The 19,428-nt window shown below is 41.5% G+C and overlaps 1 protein-coding gene across 11 annotated transcripts in view; it reads left to right on the forward strand.

Moving 5' to 3' along the window:
* Nucleotides 1–8,533, forward strand: part of RNF38 (ring finger protein 38) — a 75,453-nt gene extending 66,920 nt beyond the window's left edge. For 7 of the 11 annotated variants that reach the window (XM_036261957.1, XM_036261952.1, XM_036261953.1 and 4 more), the window contains 2 exons: nt 3,293–3,392; nt 5,063–8,533. In XM_036261957.1, the coding sequence (XP_036117850.1) occupies nt 3,293–3,392; nt 5,063–5,125 (163 nt within the window). In that variant the 3' untranslated portion in view covers nt 5,126–8,533. Of the gene's footprint in view, nt 1–2,964; nt 3,184–3,292; nt 3,393–5,062 lie in introns of those variants that run through there. The other 4 variants (XM_036261949.1, XM_036261958.1, XM_036261959.1 and 1 more) reach the window with 4 other exon arrangements.
* The last annotated feature ends 10,895 nt before the right edge of the window (nt 8,534–19,428 follow it).

Below are 19,428 nucleotides of genomic sequence, written 5' to 3' on the forward strand. Positions count from 1 at the left end.
TATTGGAAGATGTAGAACATTTCTGTCACTTTAGAAAGTTCTGTACTACAGTGCTGTTCTGGATTTCTAGGTTGCCTGGAAATTTTATGGTTTTTAATTCAAACTATAATATATTTATACATGATTGAAAAGTCTCATACATGTAAAGTTTGAGGTTTTTACCTAAAGGTTCTGCTTATTATAGTATCTTCTTTATAGCAACTCTGCTGAGATAAAATTCACATTTATAGTGGTAGTATATTCAGAGTTTCGCAATCATCTTCACCCCCAAAAAAGATACTCCTTACCCATTAGTAGCCACTCCCCATTTTTCTCCAACCCTCTTCACCCTGGCACAAACCCAAACTACTTTTCTTTTATCTCTACAGATTTGCCTATTCTGGATATTTCACTTAAATAGAATTTTATAATGTATGGTCTTTTGAGTCTTTCTTCTTTACTTAGCTTGTGTTAAAGGCTTATCACATCATAACTTGTATCACTACTTTATTTCTTTTTATAGCCAAATATTTGATTGAATGAATATATCAGATACTGTTTATTTTTTCCTCAATTGATGGACATTTGGGTTGTTCCCACATGTTGGCCAGTATTAATAATACTGCTGTGAACATTTATGGACAGATTTTCCTTGCTCTGAAAGTAGAGCGTTCTATAAGCTGAAATGACATAATGTGAAGAAGCAAACTTTTATGGAAAGTTTTTGAGCATTCACAGTTCAAAAAAAATAACCTACCAGGTTACAATGAAAAACACATAAAACCTAACATAACACTAATATACAGTGAAAGCAAGAATGATATGATAAATACACAGCCTGTATAAAAAAGAGATGATGTACATACAGTGTAGTTTAACTTACCAGAATTGGAAAGACTGAGAGCACACAGAAACTGGCTGAGAGGTGGTGCTGGTGGTGTGTTGGGCTGAGTCATCAGAGGGAGGGGAGGTAGGAGGTATAGGAAACGGGCTTGTGTAGGAGAGGGGAAGAAGGTTATCTGTTAACATGTCATTGTTGTCTGATTTCATCATGGGAGGTAGGTCACTGACATCTTCACCTTCTATGTTACCTGCCTCAATGTCGAGGTCAGGGTTTGTCATCTGCTGTGTGATTTTTCTATTATATGGTTTTTTTGTAGGCACTCATTCTGCAGACCTGCCCTAAATCTAGGTGCACTTTCAGTGTTAAAGTCATACTTTTTTGCAATCATTGCAGCACTGTCAATTGTATTGGAAATATCACACAAGTGCTTATGATTGTCTATCTTGATTCTGGCCATTCTAGTGGGGGCGAAGTGGTATCTCATTGATGTTTCGATTTTCATTTCCCAGATGGCTGATGATTTTGAGCTCTTATTGTACTTTATTGGCTGTTTATATATCTTCTTTGGGAAAATGTCTGTTCACATCCGTTGTCCATTTTTAAATTGGGTTTTTAATTTTTTGAGTTGTAGAAGTTATTTATATATTATACAAACAAATCCCTTATTGATTTTCAAAACAATGAGTTTTTTTTTTTTTAACTCACTTGAAGATATGTGTATTGATTTTAGAGAGAGAGGAATGGAGAGAAGAGAGAAAAATCACCCTTATGTGCCTCAACCAAGGATCGAACTTGCACCCTAGATAATGTGCCCTGACCAGGGATCGAGCCTGCAACCTTTCATTCATTCATTCATTCATTCATTCATTCATTTTAATATGTTTTTCTTGATTTTTTTTTTTTTTTTTAAAGAGAGAGAAAGTGAGAGAGAGGTAAAACATTGATGTGAGAGAGAAACATCCATAAGCTGCCTCCTGCACTCCCCCAACTGAAGATCAAGCCTGAAACCTGGGCATGTGCCCTGACCGGGAATTGAATTGGGACCTCTCAGTCCATGGGATGATACTCAATCCACTGAGCCACACTAGCCGGGCATACTCGACCTTTTAGTATCCAGGATGACACTCCAACCAGCTGAGCCACCTGGCCAGGGCTCTTTGCACTTTCTTTTTTTTTGAAATTTTTATTAGTTTATTTTTGTTACAGATGTTTCTCCACCGCCCCCATATGTCCTCCTCCCTATCCCCCCCCCCATTGCACTTTCTTGATGGTGTCTTTTGAAGCACAATTTAAGTAAATTATTTGATGAAGTGCCATTTATCTTTCTTTTTTTGTTGTTTCTTATGCTTTTTCGGTGTCTACCCAAAGAAATCATTGCCGATTTTGAAGTCACAAAGATTTACTCCTATGTTGTCTTCTGAGAGTCTAATAATTTTCAGCTTTTGCTCCATTTTTTTTTTTTTTTAGTTAATTGTATATTTGTGAGGTAGGGGTCCAACTTCATTTTTTTTACATATGGCTGTTCAGTCATTCTAGCACCTCTTTGTTGACTGTTATGGTACCTTCAGTATTAAGACTGGCTTGGATGTTAATCCAGAGATTTTCTTAATGATCTCTCAGTAAAGAAAACCATTTTTACTAAATGTTTTAACATCATGATTTTTTTAAGCAGAAAATAAATTTATTGGCAAAATATTAATTTCTTACGGGATTTTTAGGGAGACTGGAGATTCAGTTTTGCAATATGAGGGAAACGAAGGAATCTGTAGTCAGAACAAAAACCCAGGGAACATCCACCACTCAGTGAGGCCCAGTCAATGAGGATGCTGACACAGCCGCCATAAGCCCTAGTACTGGCACCGCTGCCACTGCCACGGAGAACCTGTGCTGTAGTCACCTGACCCTGCTGCTCTGGATCCACATCTCGAGGCGTGATCCACCTTGCCAAGGTCATGGGCTCCTTGCTCTAGTTATAAAAGAGGCTGGAAAGATGAGTCTGGCCTTTCCAGCTTCTATGGTGACAGCTAGGCTCCACATTCTACCAAACCTCATACTCGAGGGAATTCTCTCCAGTGTCCTCTCCCACTGTGCTCCTCCTCTCTCTGCACTCCTGCCACTCGGCATCTTTTTTGTCCCTCCAGCATGCAGGTCCATCACCTCTTCATCATCAGAGCAACTTCATCTTTAAAATTAGCTTTGATGTGAAGCATCTGCAAAGGATTCTGGAGTCACACATCCAGTTAGGGCAGAGCTGGAAGATGGCCCATCTCTCCTGATGTACAATCTCAGCCTTCCTCAATCTGTTTCACACTCATCAGTCCCCAACATCATGATTTTTAAAATTATTTTGTCTTAACATTTAAATGACATTATGATAAATGAGATGGTAAGTGGTTTTGGGGGCTGCAGTAAAAACAAAATAGAAAACCACTTGGTTTTATGGTTAAATGATCTTTTTGCTTTTTCTAGGTGTGTAGTATGCATGTGTGATTTTGAGTCAAGGCAGCTACTTAGAGTTTTACCCTGTAACCACGAGTTCCATGCCAAGTGTGTCGACAAATGGCTTAAGGTAAAGAGATGACATCTGAGAAGAAAATAACATTGAATTTTCTTTTTCATTGAACATGGTTTCGTGTATAGCAAGTCCATGGTTGGTTGAGGGTGGGTAAGGGGGTAAAATTCAAATAGAATTCAGTATGATTTCTGAAAATGAAGTGAAAAGACCAGCAAAAATAACTATAATTATCAACGTGGGAGTGATTTTGTAAAACCTGAAAATGGGTTATCTGTCCTTGGTAATCATTATGTCCTAACTTTGTCACGATATCTAGGGGCAAGGCCTGGACTCATTAAGCCAATTTCCTCTAAGAGTTTGGAAAGGGAACCTCACTTGATCTCCTTTACATGGGAGAATAAACCTCTAGTGCTTTTAATTCGGACCCTTTTCTTTTTTGTAGATATGAAAATTTTAATAAAGTCCAAAGGACACAAATTAGTCAACTTTATGTTGTACGGGATTTTTTTTAAGAGTATTCTCATTAGGAAATAATAATTCTGGGTTAGATAACTTCACAGTTTGTTGAGAAAGACAGATGAACACAGATTAAGGGTACCCAGTTTAGCCCAAACTGAATCCTGAAGGCTAACAGTCTGAGCCTTTTAGAAAAAGCATTAAATATGCCCAGCCCTGACATGTGAGAACAGAGAATAATTAGAAAACCACAGTTCCATGTGGCTGATAGCTGTAGTATAAGAGGGAGAGTGGCAAGAGAAGAGACAGATGTTCAGAGATAGAACCAGTGACCAGCTTATTGTGAAGTGTAAGGGAGTTTGGATTTGATCTTGAAAGTGATGTGGAAGGACATGATTAAGATCATCTTTTAGAAAGATCACTGGTCACTGTTTAGAGAATTGACTACAAAAAATAATTTCTGAGAGACAGGCAGATGGAATAAGGATGTCTGAGCCAAATAGTGGCAGTTAAATGAAAAGAAAAGGACTGATTTGAGAGCTATCATGATAAACAAATGAAAGTATTTGGAAGGCAGCTATGCTCACCACTATACCACCAACGCCTTAAGAAATGAGAGGATTGATGAATACTGGGTTGTAGCAAGCAAGAAGCAGGTGATGCCTGTGTTGCTGGCTTTAGCAATTCAGCAAATGGTGGTGTCATTTGTTGAGATGGAGTTTTTTGTTTCTGTTTTTAATCCTCATCTGAGGATATTTTTCTATTTATCTTCAGATAGAGTGGGAGGGAGAGAAAGGGAGAGAGAAACATTGATGTGACAGGGACACATTGACTGGTTTCTTCCTGCATGACCCTGACCGGGGCCGGGGATGAACCATAACCAAGGTATGTGCCCTTGACCGGAATCGAACCTGCCACTTAGTGGTCCGCGGGCCGCCGCTCTACTGCTGAGCCAAACTGGCTCGGACCAGATAGAATTTTAAGCCAGTTAACTACATTTGTCTGACCTGGTGATGGATAATGTTGTCTATGTGGTGAAATTGACCTTTAAAAAAAAATCAATAAGACCAAAAAGTAAATCATAGGCTATTCAGTTTTTGAGGTTTAATGGGGTATTTTTTAAAAAGACAGAGGAAATGATTTCTTTGTACCCTCTTAAAAGAACAAAGAATGTAAAAACTATATGGAAGTAAAAAGAGTTCCATTCCTTTTAATATGTTTTATTGTGTAGGTCACAATTCAGAAACATTTTCTCTTTTGTGTTTTAGGCAAATCGTACTTGCCCAATTTGCCGAGCTGATGCTTCAGAAGTGCATCGGGATTCAGAATGACCAACCTAAGAGCACAAATTAGTTTGGGTGTTCCTCATCACATGTATATACGGACTATCCATTGAACTTAATCTGTGTGGCTTCCAGCCCTCCCTTTACCAAAAGGGTCAATGGACCTTTCTTTGCACTGTGTGACTTAATCAACTATAAAAGCTTACAATTAGTCTTCATAATTATGGGATTGTTATACTAACCGTGTGATTGGAACTCCAAAGACTTTTTCTTTAGCTTAATTTTGTGTGTGCACTAACATTCCCTGGTTTTTGTGTGATCATTCCGAGTGTTGCTGCAAGATTACAGTGGACGTGATCTTTTAGCATGTGCTTTTATAAAAAGTGGTAGCTCCAGATGATATAGCAATCTACCTTATATAGAGCCTTCAGAAACTGTGAGTGGAAATGAATGCAATGTATGACTGTTGGTGATAAATGTATCTTTGTGTGTGAGAGAGAGTGTGTAACTACTTGTGTGAGGGCATGGTAGCTAATGTGTGTATGAGATCCTATATACCAGCATGTACCAAGAATGTGTGTGTAGTTTTAATTATGCTGCAATGTATAATCTGGTGTGTTATTTAAACAGCACTAGTACTGTACACTGGTTTTTTTTCCCTTGTGTTTGCTGTTGCACACTGATTGCTAAGGGTGCATCAATTACAAGCATTGAATACTCCATCCCCTCCCCTCCCAATGAATGGAATGAGAAAAGCCTTCTTCCTTTGCTTCAGGCAGCTGTCACCTTCTCTTCGTTGGTGGTCCAAGTGGGTCACTTAAGAAAAAAAGTGTAACAGATTCTCACTCCATGAACCTGATTTTTTTATTCTGTTGTGAAAACTTTTTAAATCTCCAACTTGCTGTTTCCAAAAAGAAGGTGCAATATCATACATCATCAGTTAGCAATATTAGCATTTCAATCAGTGATTTGAATGTTGATACTTTCTTGTTTTTTTCCTTTACATTTCCAGTAAGTTTCTTACAGGAAGTATTTGTGATTTTTCTTTTAGTGTTTAGATTTGTAGTCTATTCTGAAAATATTTGAGTAATATATTTCTAAGAATACCACTGGTCCCATGAAGTCTCACTTCCTTGACTTCCACCAGAACAAAATCTGTTAGCTCTCAGCTCGATTTCTGGTATGTGTTCTATGTTCAAGCTCCCATAGGCAACTAAGTTGTTTTAAGAAAATTGTATTTCTGTTTGTGTTAATTCACCTGCTAAGCTCCAGTTCTGAAAGTTGTCTAGTTCTTCTCTCAGTAAATGTGCTTCTAATCAAAACCCTGATTTTCAGGATGGATCAAGTGCTGTGACAGCTCTAGTTCCTTAGACCTGATGTGCTTTGGTGTTTTATTGCTTTTCTTTTTATTTTGTTTGAATGAGAAAAATTTAATATAACAGGTGTCCAGAATACTTGCAGTATAAATGAAGATTTGATTTTTGTATAAAAAATAATGCTGTATAACAGGAATTGACCTTCATTTAGTTGATCTGAAATATTTCAATACATAGCAGTGTGGGTTTTTTTTTTTAATAGATTTATTGAGCATAATGCAGATTGTTTAAATTCAATTTTCCAGCAGTGTTTAGATTTCTCTCTCATTCTTTGTACATTCAACATTGTCTGCTTCTTCCCTGCAGTTGGTGTCATTGCTTTGCAGTAGCACAAGCTGCATAGTTCCAGTCAGGACTGTGATGATTTGCTGCCAGCCTCACTCAGCTTTCAGTTGGCTCTGTGTCGCTTTTCTCAGACAGTGTTGACTACTTATTACTGCCATGCTACTTGCCTTCCCTTGAAGTCTCTATAAGCTCATCACAGCTTAGAGTTCAGTAAAGTCAATTTACACAGAAGCACAATATTGCCCTTTTCCAGACACTGTTGCCTCTATCTATTCATACAGATAGAATTTTGCATACTTTCTGTTTGCCCTTATATTTGTCATTGCATCTTAAATACATCTAAACAGTGGCAAAATGCACATATTACTTTAAAATCATTAGGATATCCCCCACCTATTCCTGATGAATAAAAAGTTTGTTAAAGACCAAAATTATTGGCATAATAATCAGCTACATTACAAATCACGTATAGTTTAATCTTTTTTTAATTAAAAAATCATGTTTAAAATGGCAAAAGCCCATCTTATACATAGACTCTTTTATATAGCTGCAAAAAATTTATATCTGTACAGATCTAACGTAACACTACTACACTCAGTATTCATTTTATTGAAGCATGCAAGTAAAGCACTTTTTCTAATTTATATAGATACCTAATTAACAAGGCACATTGTACTAATGACTAGGAAAAGTAGCTCTTTCTTCCCTCTGACGATGAATTCTTGTCATAATATCCCTTTTCCAGTAAATTTTTGAGAGGCAGTTGGCAATATTTAGGAGGCAGTAGGGTTTATTGGTAAAATTCTGAATTGTTGCACTCTTGTGACTGATCTCTCTTTGGGAATGTCTTTTCTTTGCATGGGGCTCTTAGAGGTGTGTGCAGACTTGCTTATTAAGTGGTTAGTACATATTAGGAGTATACATGCATGTGTTCTGAACCAGCTCAGACTAGCCACAGTGAGCAGCTTTATGGCTAGCAAAGAGAAAGCGGGTGATTTGTGCCCAGCTGTTGTCACCTTGGGTGATGCACCAGATAGCAAGCAGATGTTGGTTTGTTGCCTTCTTCCTCTTCCCTCCTAAAACAATATTGGCTTTACCATCTTAACTCTGCTGGGGGTTTTGTTTGGGGGGTTTTGTTTGTTTCTTTTTTGCATGAATTCTCTTTGATTTCTCCTTTTCTTTCTTTTTGCTTTTTTTTTTTTTTTGCCAGCCACCCCCAAAACAGAACGAAATAAGTAAGTCAAGGCCTCCAGGTATCAAGATCTCACTAGGATTTTCTGTCCTGATTTTTTTTTTTTAAAGCAAAATCTGAAAAATGTGGAAGCATATTTACATTTTATACACTCTCTCGAATGTGATTTGTTAAGATTCTTAAATTTGGGCCTCTTAAATATTTTGAATGAGATCTGTAACTCACTTATGCAAATATTTTTTCACAAATGTCTTTAGGCCTTCATTAGGAACCAATTTTCCCCCTGTTGGTACATTGGGTTACCTCATTTTGCTGTTTGTTTCAGATTATGAAAGCTTACAGGGGTGTTTTTTGAATTATTTGCTGAGTCATTTCCTCAAATCATATTCCATTGTATCAGTTAACATAGTTTTAAATGTATGTATTATAAATATCTGTAACCAAATCATTTGAAGGCTTGATAAATTTTTAACAAAAGTTTGTACATTTTTTATGAAAGTTACTAGTAATGCTTTACTAAGTAGTGCAATGAATTTTTATTTTTAATCCCTGTGCCCAATTTTGGAGTTGAGAGGGTTGTTGGTAATAAATGTATGATGTACACTTAAGACATTTTGTTGTGTTTATGTTACTGTGTTAGGGAAGGGTAGAGGTTGTGTGTGCTTGGAAGGGTGTTGGGGATTCCAGCAGGAAGATAGGGCTGTTGAGCTATTTAGATTATAATTCAGATTTTGTTTCTGCATTTGTGTAAACACTTTATAAACACAAAGCAATTAGCATTATAACATGTGGTACATGATTATATAAAAAGGCCAAACAGACAGCTGAAATCAGCCACATATGTGGCATAAGCTTATTGAATAATAGAGAAACATAAGTAAGGTAACAATTTCTGTATATGTTAACCATAAGATGCAGGAAATAGGATTACAGTAGATTATTGGGGATATCTGACCATATTAGTGACAGCTTACATCCAACTTATCCACATAATAATGGAAAAAGGAGCTTCTGCTTGTCGTTTTCTATACATGTTTGTATAATTCCATTCCTTTGACTAAAAAAGGAAGAAAATAAAATCAATCTACTTATATACAGGGTGTCCCAAAAAAATGTATACAGGGTGTCTGTGGATTCTATTACATTTTGAAAATTAAATATATTTCAATAAACACTGGCTTTATTATTATTCTAAGTTGTGTATACATTGTTTTGGGACATTCTATATATGCTGTGTTACTTGAGAAGGAAAGTAGAAACAAAATACAACAAAAATGGAAGCTAAATAATAGATTCTAATTATCTTCTATCTTTCAGGAAATAGTCATTCTTTGGCTTAAGGGAAGGTAATGCACTGTGACTGGTTCCAGTACTCAGCTGACAGAAGCATTCAGAAAAGTGACAAAGTTCTGATTGTTTCCCTCGTTTTTCCAGCATATTTCAAGGAATATTGTGTTGGACCTTGCGTGTCTTGAGAAACCCAAAGCTTGTGCTGTCTTACAGCAGAGGCATTTACTGCTCAGTCAGTCCCCACTCACTCACACATCTCCCTACCCACAGTAAGGCAGGGAGGCCCCTGCAGCTGGCTCGGACAGATAGGCCTGTAAGATAGGCCATGTGGGAGCATTTAAAAGCCAGCGCTCTGCCTTTGCCATGGTGATGGCAGCCCTGGGTCCTTACCTGGAAGAGAGCTGTTCTAGAAAGGCACTGGACTCTCAGCAGATTTTCTTTGAGTGGCAGAGATCCTTAAGTAAGATGTTAAAAGTGGACTCTCTCAGGACTTAGCTTCACCAATTTATTTCCCCTCTTAAAAATTTTCCATCTTATTCTTACTATGGTTTGATTATACTACACCTTAAACATACCAAATGTGCCAATTATATACCACTGGCTACAATTGTTTCTTAATAGATCACAGGACCTGATGTGCACTAGATAATAAAATTCTTGTAAATGTTTGTGATCAGATCACCACCAAGTGTTTCAGGTCTCATGCTTCAGACTAATAAACTGTATAGATGATGCTGTCCAATAGAAGTATAATTAGCCACATACATGATTTAAAAGCTTTTAGTAGTCACATTAAAAAGTAAAAAGAAACAGTTGAAATATTTTTAATATATTCAACCTAATATGCCCCAAATATTTCAGTATGTGATCTGTATTAAAAATTACTGAGCCCTGGCCGGTTTGGCTCAGTGGTTAGAGCGTCAGCCCGCGGACTAAAGAGCTGCAGGTTCAGTTCCAGTCAAGGGCATGTACCTCAGTTACGGTTTGTCCCCAGCCCTGGTTGGGGTAGTGCGGGAGGCAGCCACTCGATGTTTCTCCTTCCCCTCACCCCCACTCTATCTGAAGATATTTGAGAAGGTATCCTCAGGTAAAGATTAAAAAAAAAATTATTGAGATATTTTCTGTTTTCTCATACCAAGTCTTTGAAATACAGTATATAAATTGTATTTACAGTACATTTCAGTTTATACTTGCCACACTTAAAATGCTCAAATACCCACATATGGATGGTGGCCACCATGTTGGATGGGACAGGTGTAGGATGAGACTGCCAGGTTACCTGGTTTCCAAAGAATTAAACACAATTCTCGATACCCCTAGACTTGACTTGGCAGTTGCATGCCTTGAACTACAGTATAATTAGAAACGTTTTACTCTTTGTATAGTTGAATACAACTACAACTTGCTGCCATATTTGATACGTAAATAATAAATACATAAAAAGCAGATTTAGTTGATGTGAACATCATATATAGCTAGCTGTCCTTGTTAGAAGATTCCCTAATCTGCCATTTACTTAGCACCTTCAGGATTCACAGGTATTTATTTTTTATTTATTTATTTTTATCCTCACCTGAGGACATCTTTCCATTTTTTGTTCAGATAGAGTGGGAGGGAGAGAGAAAGAGAGAAACATCAACATGAAAGGGACACATTGAGTGGCTGGCTGCCTCCCACATGACCCAGCCAGGGCCGGGGACAAACTGCAACCGAGGTACATACCCTTAGCAGGAACCGAACCCAGGTCTCTCTGGACCGCAGGCCGACGCTTTAACCGCTGAGCCAAACTGGTAAGGTCAGGATTCGGAGATATTTAAATGATTAACTTGCCAATCAGAAAATTGGACATTCTGAAGAATTAAATCAGAAACTTGAGCCCTGGCCAGTTTGGCTCAGCGGTTAGAGCGTCGGCCTGCGGTCCGGAGAGACCTGGGTTTGGTTCCCGCTAAGGGCACATACTTCGGTTGCAGTTTGTCCCCAGCCCTGGTTGGTCGTGCGGGTGGCAGCCACTCAATGTGTCCCTTCACGTCGATGTTTCTCTCTCTCTCTTCCTCTCTCTTCCTCCCACTCTATCTGAACAAAAAATGGAAAAATATCCTCGGGTGAGGATAAAAAAAAAAAAAGAAACTTGAAACCCTTATTCCTATTGAGTTGCTGTACCATGTACATGCTCTTACCTTTTCATGTGGCTCTGCCTCCCAAACTGGCAGGCAGGAAAACAGGGATAACAGTGAATTTTTAAAAATCGGCATAGTGGCCCTGGCTGGTTTGGCTCAGCAGTTAGAACGTCGGCCCACAGGCCAATGAGTCATGGGTTCGATTCCAGTCAAGGGCATATACCTCGGTTGCGGTTTGTCCCTGACCCTGGTCAGGTCGTGTGGGAGGCAACCAGCGATGTGGCTCTATCACATTGATGTTTCTCTCTCTCTGCCTCCCACTCTATCTGATGATAAATGAAAAATATCCTCGAGTGAGGAATAATAATTTAAAAAATCAACATAGTGAATAGTGACAGCCAGGGATACTATCACCTTATAGTCTGAAAATGTGCTGCAGAACTAGTCTGGATGTTTCTTACTATAGAGGAAGTGAATTGTTTGGGAAGAAGGAAACCACATTCCCTTTAAACTCTGGTCCTTGGTCTACACATGGAAACAAAGTGTAGTGACTGGTTAATTAAAGGACCTATAATATTGTCCAACTTTCTTGGTAATTAAAATCTGATAAAGAAGAGTTCTCCAAACCTGCCAAGATACATTTCGACAGTGCAAATTTAATCCTCTTAATAACATTTCTGTAATCAGTGCAAGCAATATGGTATCCACATGTTGTACTTGATATTTTTTTCTCCCCTTCTGCTTTTGGACATGTTAATACTAGACTTCAGCTAAATCAGAGGAAAATAACCCGGACTTAACCAAAATAAGGCCAGTTTTGCAGGTAAAAAAAAAATCATTACTATCTTTGGCAATTCAAATTCAGGCTCAGAATGCCCTGATTTTGATCCCAGTAAGGAGGACAATAGATTGCATTACTGTAATCCCAGAATATCTCAAAGAAACTTGGACCATCTATCCAAATTACTAGGTTTTAGTTGGGGAAACAAGTTAGAAAGGAAGAAGTGAGTTCAAAGTCAGTATCTGTTCCTCACTAGATGAGAGATTCAAGTCCTTCCTAAGGACTCATTTACACGCTTTTATTGAGCACCAGCTTATGCCAGAAAGCTTCAGATTTCAGGAGTTCAGATATTTAGTATATTAGTTTCTCCCATGACAAATTACCACAGTTTTGGTGGCTAGAGCAAATTTATTATAGTTCTGGATGCCAGAAGTACAAATACAAAAGGTAGGTTTTCTCTGCAGGCTCTGAAGATCTGTTGCACGTCTCAAAGTTTGTTAGCTTGTAGAAATGTAACTCCAGTCCCTTCCTGTGTCTTGTGCGTCTCCACTTCTCCCTGTGTCGTCTTCAACTGCATGTGACTGAATGACCTACGTAAAGGTCAGTTGTAGGGTTACCTTAGGAAACGCCAGATATATCTATCCTATCTCAGCAAATCGTTTGAATCTGTTCCAACAATGAACTCAAAACTCCAGCATTTCTTATAAAGCATGACCAAAATAATTTTGACCTGAAAAATGTTAAAGGGACTCATTCTTGCAGCCAAGGATAAACGTCAGATGTGCTCTTGCAAATTGACTCAGAGTAGCACAGCTTCCTAGTATACTTTTGAAAATCACTGTGAAACTTAGCTAGGAAATGTACCATCAAGTAAGGAAGCAATGGCAATATGTGTTTTGTTTTGTTTTTTTTAATATGTTCATATAGATTTTTTTTTTTGAGAAGAAGGGAGAGAGATGGAAACCTTGCTATGTATTGGCTGCATACTGCACGCCCCCTGCTGGGGATCAAGCCCGCAACCAGGCATGTGCCCGACCAGGAGTCGTACTGGGTCCTCTCAATCCATGGGACGATGCTCAGTCCACTGAACCACACAGGCTGGGCAGCAATGTTTTTTAAAAGCGGGTGAGTAAATGGGAACAAACCTGCAGCCAATGTTTCAAATGTACTGTTTGATTCACGATGGTTCTTCTGTTGAATCAAATATGAATTAAAAAAAAAAAAGGTAAGTGAAAGAAGCTAGACAGAAGGCCACATACTGTATGACTCTATGTAAAATGTCAAAAGCAAATCTGTAAAGACAGATAAGTAGTTGACTAGGGCTGAGGGAATAGGAGGGTTGGGGTGACAGCTAAGGAGTGGGGGGTTTCTTGGGGGTGTAATGAACACATTTTGAAATTGTGATAGAAGCACAATTCTGTGAGTATATTGAAAATACTGGCTTTTAGCCCAGCCGGTGTGGCTCAGTGGTTGAGCTTCAGACCCAGGCACCAAGAGATCTCCAGTTCAATTCCCGGTCAGGGCGCATGCCCAGGTTGTGGGCCCGATCCCCAGTGCGGGGCATGCAGGAGGCGGCCAATCGATGTTCTCTCTCATCAATGTTTCTATCTCTCTCTCCCTCTCCCTTCTTCTCTCTCTAAAATCAGTAAAGAAAAAAAAAATTAAAAAAAAAGAAAATACTGGCTTTTAATATAGTGGGTGATTTGTATGGTATGTGAATTGCATTGTAAATCTGTTTTTAAAAAACATGACATGTACCCACCAGAATGTCTATGAAAAGATGTAACACCTTTCCACACTACCTGAGAAGGAGGGACACAGCATTGTCCTTAGCTCCCATGTAACTTAAAGGGAAACTCAGCGCCGAGCCCTGCAAATGGAGGAGGAGGAGGTCCTCAAATTCCTTGCAGCAGGAACCCGCTTAGGTGGTGCCCGCCTTGCCTTCCAGATGGAACAGCACATCTAAAGGAAGAGTGAAGGCACGTGCATCGTAAATCCGAAGAGAGCCTGGGAGAAGCGCCCGCGGGCAGCCCCTGCCATTGTTGCCATTGGAGTCCTACTGATGTCAGTGTCCGGTCGTCCAGGAACACGGTCAGCGAGCCGTGCTGAAGTTTGTTGCTGTCCCTGGAGCCACTGCTATTGCTGCCACTTCACTCCAGGAACCTTCACTAACCAGGTGCGTCCAGGAGCCAAGACTTCTGGTGGTTACTGATCCCAGGGCTGAGCCCCAGCCTCTGACAGGCGTCTTATGTTACCCTACCTACCGTTGCTCTGCGTGACACCGCCTCTCCTCGCGCTCTGTGGACATTGCCGTCCCTGCAACAGCAAGGGGGCTCGCTCAGTGGGGTTCGTGTGGTGGATGCTGGCCCCGGAAGTTCTGCACGTGGCGGCACCATCTCCCATGATCACCCATGGGAAGTCAGACCTGATCTCTGCTTCTACAGAGAGCCTGAAGAGACTGAAAAGGAAGAGCAGACTGCTGCTAAAAAAGGCTGTGACCAGCCCTGGCCGGTTTGGCCCAGCAATTGGGGCGTCAGGCTGTGGGCCAGGGAGACCCGGGTTCGTTCCCGCTGAGGGCATGTGCCTCAGTTGCGGTTTGTCCCCGGCTCTGGTTGGGTCGTGCGGGAGGCGGCCACTCGATGTGTCCCTTTCACATATTTCGATGTTTCTGTCTCTTCCTTTCTCTCCCTCCCACTCTATCTGAACAAAAAATGGAAAAATGTCCTCGAGTGAGGATAAAAAGAAAAAAGGCTGTGACCAAGGAAGAATTTCAGGGTGAAGGGACCGCTCCAGCTCCCGAGTTCACAGCTGCGCCCTGTCTGAAGTGCACAGGCGCCCTCCGTGCCGACCAGCACTTTCCTGCTAAAGACTTGGCAGCCCCGCTGCGCAGGCTGCTGACTGGTAGAACAACTACTCAGCAGTCTTAAGCTGTTCTTTTACAAACTCTGAAACAGAATGGAAATAAGGTTGTTGGAAAATAAAATTTCTTTAGAAGAAACAATTAACACTTCATTCAACTTGACATTTAGGAAGCCACTGGGAAACTGATTAGTAGGGGCAGGTCTTGGCAGATGTAGTGGCTCCAAGCTCACTGCACCTGTGTGTTTTAAAGTTTCTTTAAGAAGACTACCATGTGTTGGTGAGTATATGAAGCAACTGGCGCTCTCATACACTTAATGGGAATATAATTTGGAACAACCAACTCAGAAACCTGCTTACCTACTAAAGTTAAGCATACCCTAGAACCCAGTAATTAGGTATATACCCAACAGAAACGTATGCACCAAAAGGTATGTACAAGACTGTTCATAGCAAGCTATCAAAGCCCCAATCCAAATTTTTATCAACTATCAAATTGATAAATTATGGTTACATTTTAGTTTACACAGCAAAGAGAAGGAACTAAATGACAACAACATGCACAAATGTATACATACAAATACATACAAATGTATTGACTAAGACACAAAGGAGTACATACCGATTATTCCAATTATAGAAAGTTCAAAAACAAGTAAGTTGGATCTGTGTTATCCTTGGCAGGGACTGTGGTGCCTAAAAGGAGCAGAGGGGAGAAGGGGGCATCTAGCTGTCAGTCGTTTTCTGTTGGTCGATGTGCTTGATTATAGAAGTTCAGTTTAAGAAATGTATTGTGCTCTATACTTCCACTCACTCCATGACCCATTTGAAAGAACCACAGCTATACAAAGTATGCGGGCAAATTAATTTTTGTCATCTTAAGCAAGCCGTACCAGGTACATTGATGTCCCCAATGTTGCATCACATAACACCTAAACAAGCTCCCCAAATCAAACTTTCTTATCCCCAAACATCTGGGTTTTAAACTTGCTTTTTAAGTTAATGAGTGTGAGAGCAGCAATAATTTTTCTAGAAAATTGCCTTCATGCCACTAAAAGATAAGTATTTATGCATGACATCCACACCAGGGGGCACTATTGTACAAGATCAAGTTCCAAATCAAAGCCTTTTAATGTACAGGTGGCTTAATGTGGTTATAAACGTCCAAAATGTGCTTTAATGTTGTTTTTATTTGCAGAAAGCATACATAAGGAAACCTGTTTCTCAGAACAGTACAGGATAACTATAGCTCAGAGACTCATAAAATAAGCAATGTTTTATTTATTCCACACCGAGTAGGACTTCTGTTTCAATGGCTTTTGAATACTTAAATTGTTTTTTTTTTTTCTTTCTTCTTCCCTCCCTCACCCTCTACCCCTCTCTTTCTGTTTTATTCTTAATGCAACTTTGTTTAGCTTTAAAATCAAGCTCCCTCACCCTGGCTGGTTTGGCTCAGCAGTTAGTGTTGGTCCGCAGACCAAAGAGTCTCGGGTTCGATTCCAGTCAAGGGTATGTACCTTGGTTGCGATTTGTCCCTGGCCCTGGTCGGGATCGTGCAGGAGGCAACCAGTTGATGTGTCCCTCTCATGTCGATGTTTCCCTCTCTCTTTCTCCCTCCCTCCTTCCATTCTATCTGAAAATAAAATAGAAAAATATCCTTGGGTGAGGATTAAAAAAATAAATAAAATCAAGCTCCCTCATCTGGCTGGTGGCTCAGTGGTTGAGCGTCGACCCATGCACCAAGAGGTCACTGGTTCAATTCCTGGTCAGGGCATATGCCCAGGTTGTGGGCCAAATCCCCAGTGGGGGACATGCAGGAAGTGGCCAGTCGATGTTCTCTCTCATCGATGTTTCTCTCTCCTCCTCTCCCTTTCTCTAAAATCAATAAAGAAAAATTATTTTAAAAAATATATAAGATCAAGCTCCCTCTATATTGATCAAGACCGATTCTTGCATATGAGCTCAACCCCCATGCTCCTTCCGCCTACACACAGTGCTGAGATTGGAGCCACTACTGCCGAGACCTGCCTCTACCAATCGCAAGTTCACCAGTGGCTTCCTAAATGTCAAGGTGAATGAACACGGTCCAGCCTTTTTCTTTCTGGACTTCTCTGTGGTGCATGACACTGCTCTTTTCTCTTCATTTTTAAAAGCTGCGCCTTGGGGTTTCATGATTACTCTCCTCTCTCTGAGTTTCTTCTCTCACCCAAGGTTTTCTTTGACTTGCCCCTTTAATGTCAGGGCCCACAAGGACTTGTTCCTTAGCTTCTGGTTTTCCCATTCTGCATACTCTCGCTGGGGTGACAGCATCCTCTCCTACTGATTCAACTATTTGATCAGTTCTCATGACTCATAGATGCATATCAACAGTCCCAACTTATCCCCAGAGCTTCTGCCTGTGTTTCCAGCTTCCTGATGAACATTTCCTCTGCATTTCCCCTCCTGGACCTTCCATAGGCACCCAAGCTCAATATATCCAGGTATGAACTCATCGCGTTCCTCCCAAACTTCCTACTTCCGTATTCTCTGTCTCCATTGCTGGCCCCACCGTGCACCGAAACTCCCCAGCCAAGAAGGGGAAGTCGTGCCTGACACATCCCTCTTCTGCCTCCTCTTCGTCTAATCAGCCGTTCCTTTATCTCCCGTTTACAGTCATACTACTTCCAGCTTTGCAACACCCTCCGCCCTCATATTCAAACCTCTCCAAGCCTCCCAAGTGAGTCGCAATACAAATATCACTGGCTCTCACCAATTCCACCAGTTGTCCCAAACCTTTCCATTGCTTTCCATTGCTGCAGGACAAAGTGCAGTCTTACTAGTGTGCCCCTAGCCAATGGCAGCCCTCCTTAGTCTGCTCCTGACCGGGGCTCCCGCCTCAACGCTCAAGGCCCCTTTGCCTTGTATTTTACCCTCTAGTAGCATCAACCTGCTCACCGTTGCCCAGGCACACTGCTGTTTCTTTCTGTTTTCTCACGGAGATACCTCTGCCCCGCAGGCCTCTCCCTCCCCTCTTCTCTTGTGGCTCATGACTCAACTCAGGTGTCACCAGTTTTCAGAAATCAGTCCCGATCCTTGTGAGCCAGGTCAGACACTACCTTCCTCTTCCAGTAACAACCTGGGCTGAGCATTTCCCTTCCCCAGTGTGTTATCAGCACTTGTTCTTATGGGTTTTCCACTGGCCTGTGCGTGTCTTGACCTGCACTGGTACATGGCAGGGGCTCAAGAAGCGTTTTTTGAGCGAAGGAATAGAGAATGACTCCCCGGCTGGTGAGAATAATCAGTCAGGGAATAAATCTTGCAGGAGGAGCAGGTTTTGACCAAAGTGAGGGTGGGAGAGGGGTGTCTGTGTGAAAGATGAGGACTCGGCCTGTAGACACCCTGTGAGGGACACACACCAGGGCGGACGACAGATAGGCAATGGTTGCATGACTAGGTCTGGAGTTCTGGGGAGGAGCCAGGCCATGGCGTGTTAGAAGCTTAGTTGTGTCAGCTGAGATGAGCTGCCTTCAGGGCTGGCTGGGGCCCAGTTCTGCCTCTGCTAGGCACTGGAGCACGCTGATCGGGGCCCAGCTCTGCATGGCTCTCAATAGCGGGGAGCAGACACCCTGTGCTGAGACATCCAGCGAGGCTCCTGAGACTGCCCGTGACCCCAGTTCTGAGTGAACTGCTCTTCCCGGGTTTGTGTATTGAGTGGGTTAGATGCGGGTCACCATTAGCCGGGCAGGGCGAGAGCTGCATTCCACATACCACACGCACGAGACCACAGTCAGGACAAGCCCTGACCTGTACACAGAGCACATGCCATCAGCTCCTTGACCGCCCAGGTCCAGCAGGGCCCGTTGTTCAGAGAGGGCCTTGCCGGTCCCCCGGGGCTGGCTCACCATGACTCATCTCGGAATTCACCTCCCAAACCCAACCTGGACCCAAAGGCCATGCTGGAGGAAGTGGCCCAGAATTCCATCAAACAGTGATGTGACAGGGAACTCTGAGGTCCCACCAAGTAGTTCCTTAAGGATTCTCAGCCCTCCTGGGGCTGTGTGGACATAATACCATGGAGAGAGGAAAAGCAAGCGTCCAGGGGAGCAGAAGCCCCGAAGCTCCTTTCACAGCAACGCACCTGCTGGTTGGGCGCAGAGGCTGCTCCCTGTGGCCGGTCTGCAAAGAAAACAGTGCTGCTGGGTTATCCACTCAGCTCTCTGGGGCCTTACCGGGCTGACCGCCGCCCAGCGGAGGGCCAGGGAGCGCCCATCTGGATGGTGGCACTCACCCTGGTAGAGTGGGTATGCCTTCTCCAGGATTCGGAACAGAAGGAGAAAGCGAAGGACAGTGATTTAAGTGGCTACTTTTTCTGCCTCAGGTTCTGAAGAAGCAGAGAAAGTCTGTTTGCCGCAGGAGAGAAGAATGAGGTAGAAACGCAGAGATGAGTGGAGACGAAAGAAGAAAATCTTGAT

This window comes from Molossus molossus, unplaced genomic scaffold (assembly GCF_014108415.1).
Source record: "Molossus molossus isolate mMolMol1 unplaced genomic scaffold, mMolMol1.p scaffold_m16_p_14, whole genome shotgun sequence".
Lineage (NCBI taxonomy): Eukaryota > Metazoa > Chordata > Mammalia > Chiroptera > Molossidae > Molossus > Molossus molossus.